This window comes from Magnolia sinica, chromosome 6, assembly GCF_029962835.1.
Source record: "Magnolia sinica isolate HGM2019 chromosome 6, MsV1, whole genome shotgun sequence".
Classification (NCBI taxonomy): domain Eukaryota; kingdom Viridiplantae; phylum Streptophyta; class Magnoliopsida; order Magnoliales; family Magnoliaceae; genus Magnolia; species Magnolia sinica.
This window is the reverse complement of record NC_080578.1, coordinates 20,711,818-20,713,828: the sequence shown is the minus strand read 5'-3', so window position 1 is coordinate 20,713,828 and position 2,011 is coordinate 20,711,818. Positions and strand designations below refer to the sequence as shown.

Here is a 2,011-nt window from a genome sequence, read left to right as displayed (position 1 = left end):
GGATATAATTAAATTTTGGGCTCAACCCCTTAAATGATCTGAAAAAACGGATGGACGGGGGAGATAAATCACATACATTCACGGTGGGTCCGACTGAGTTTACTCAGTAGGATAAGAGCGTACTGAGTAACTCAACAGGCAATCCGATTTCCATTTGTGGGGGCTAGACTCGCTGCGAACATGACCGGGCCCATAAATCAGGCCCGTCCACTCATCCCACCTTATATGAATGGTGTGAATGGCTTACATTTTCCTTGACAAACGATCGGCTTGGACGCTCACATCACAAGTGCGACCGAAATTTGCCGCTATGCCCGAACGAACCGTCATACAATTGCTCGCACATACATCAGTCAAAATTCAAAGAAACTCCCTCCACAACCGACCATAAATGCCTTTTTTGAATTTATTTCACGTCGTATGCTACTTAATCCCATCTTCTTCTTCTTCTTCGGATACATTTGCTGTGTAGAGTCATAAATCAGACAGATTCAGACAACCTTCGTTCACACAGCTGGCTCCGTAGACATGGCCATCGGTTCTCTACGAAGCCTATTCTGCGCACTTCCCCTCATATAAATTCCTTTATATTTCTACTTTGTTTTGGAAAGAACAGTCGCAACTCCCACCATCTCCACACTTCAGCTTCTTTCTACTCTCACTTTTCCTATGCAGTCCTCCAGCTACAGCTCCAATTTTCGACCATATGGCCCACATGAGAACTCCTCACCGTCCTATAGTGGCACACATCAAGGTATCTCAGATGAGGATACGATCACCACCATCGAGACCAATCTTCCTAAAAGGCGGGCTGGACGGATGAAATTCCGTGAGACACGACATCCCGTCTACAAAGGTGTCCGGCAGAGGAATGGAGGGAAGTGGGTGTGCGAGATGCGGGAACCGTACAAGAAGACGCGGATATGGCTTGGGACTTTCCCGACAGTTGAGATGGCTGCACGTGCCCATGATGTGGCCGCCATGGCCCTTAGAGGCCGATCAGCTTGTCTCAATTTCGCCGACTCTGCATGGCTTCTTCCTGTTCCCGCTTCTGGCAGTGTTAAAGACATTCAGAAAACTGCGGCTGAGGCTGCCGAAGCATTCCGTCCTTCGCAATCTCCCACCGAAGCATTCGGTCCTTCGAAATCTGTAATCAGTGGAAGGAATGATTCTGCAGACCCGGTGAAGTGTGTAAATCTTTCGCAACCGGAGAATGTGTTCTACATGGACGAGGAGGCCATTTTCGACATGCCAGGATTGCTTGTCAGCATGGCAGAAGGGCTGATGCTTTCTCCACCTCAATGTGTGCCATGGGATGATGGGGAAGCAGATACTGACTTGCCGCTATGGAGCTACTCTATTTGATCCAGAAGGGAGTAGATATTGATCAGAAGGGGTGGGACCCACCCCTTTAGAGATGTGATATCCCACTTGGACTTGGGATTGACTTTTTTTACTATTTTTGAGGGCCGCTAATTTTTGTTGATATTGGCCCAAAAATCTCCATCGAATGTAGCAATTAGAATTGTAATACTTTGATTCAACAGAAATGAAGCCTTGGTTCAAAAACCCAAAATCGACTTCCAACCCAGTCCGTTTGACCCGAAGATTCGGCTCTACTCAATTCAATTTTAATAATTAAGTTGTTGAGAATTTTGAATATTAATAGATATTTAATATGAGTAGAAAAATTTGAATATAAGGATATGACGTAGGGTAGGACGTGATGAGGTTGATCACCGTCTTCCTCAGTTGATAAATACCTTGAATCCATAAGGGGCTTTGGTATCCACGAGAGAAAATCTCAAGTTCACAAGAAGAAATCAAATTTCCGTGAAGTTTTTAATTGATAGATTAAATGAATCAATAAAAATGAGTTTAACCATTTAAATAACCATAAACAAACCTTAAAAAATAATCAAAGAGTTCTAACCAAATAAGAAAAAAAATTCCAAAAAAACACGTAAATTTCCACCGTTTGTCGACCTGTCGAGTCGATGGGTCGAAACAA

The 2,011-nt window shown here is 44.0% G+C and overlaps 1 protein-coding gene across 1 annotated transcript; it reads left to right on the top strand.

Annotated features, from left to right (window-relative positions):
- The first annotated feature begins 591 nt into the window (after positions 1–591).
- On the top strand, positions 592–1,414 carry LOC131249906 (dehydration-responsive element-binding protein 1B-like). Its single transcript, XM_058250644.1, has one exon. The coding sequence runs from the start codon at positions 670–672 to the stop codon at positions 1,363–1,365; it is 696 nt and encodes a 231-aa protein (XP_058106627.1). The 5' UTR covers positions 592–669; the 3' UTR covers positions 1,366–1,414.
- Positions 1,415–2,011: the final 597 nt, after the last annotated feature.

Bases quoted from the DNA above. Each gene is read 5' to 3' on its own strand.
- LOC131249906 (XM_058250644.1), top strand. From the start codon at position 670: ATGCAGTCCTCCAGCTACAGCTCCAATTTTCGACCATATGGCCCACAT.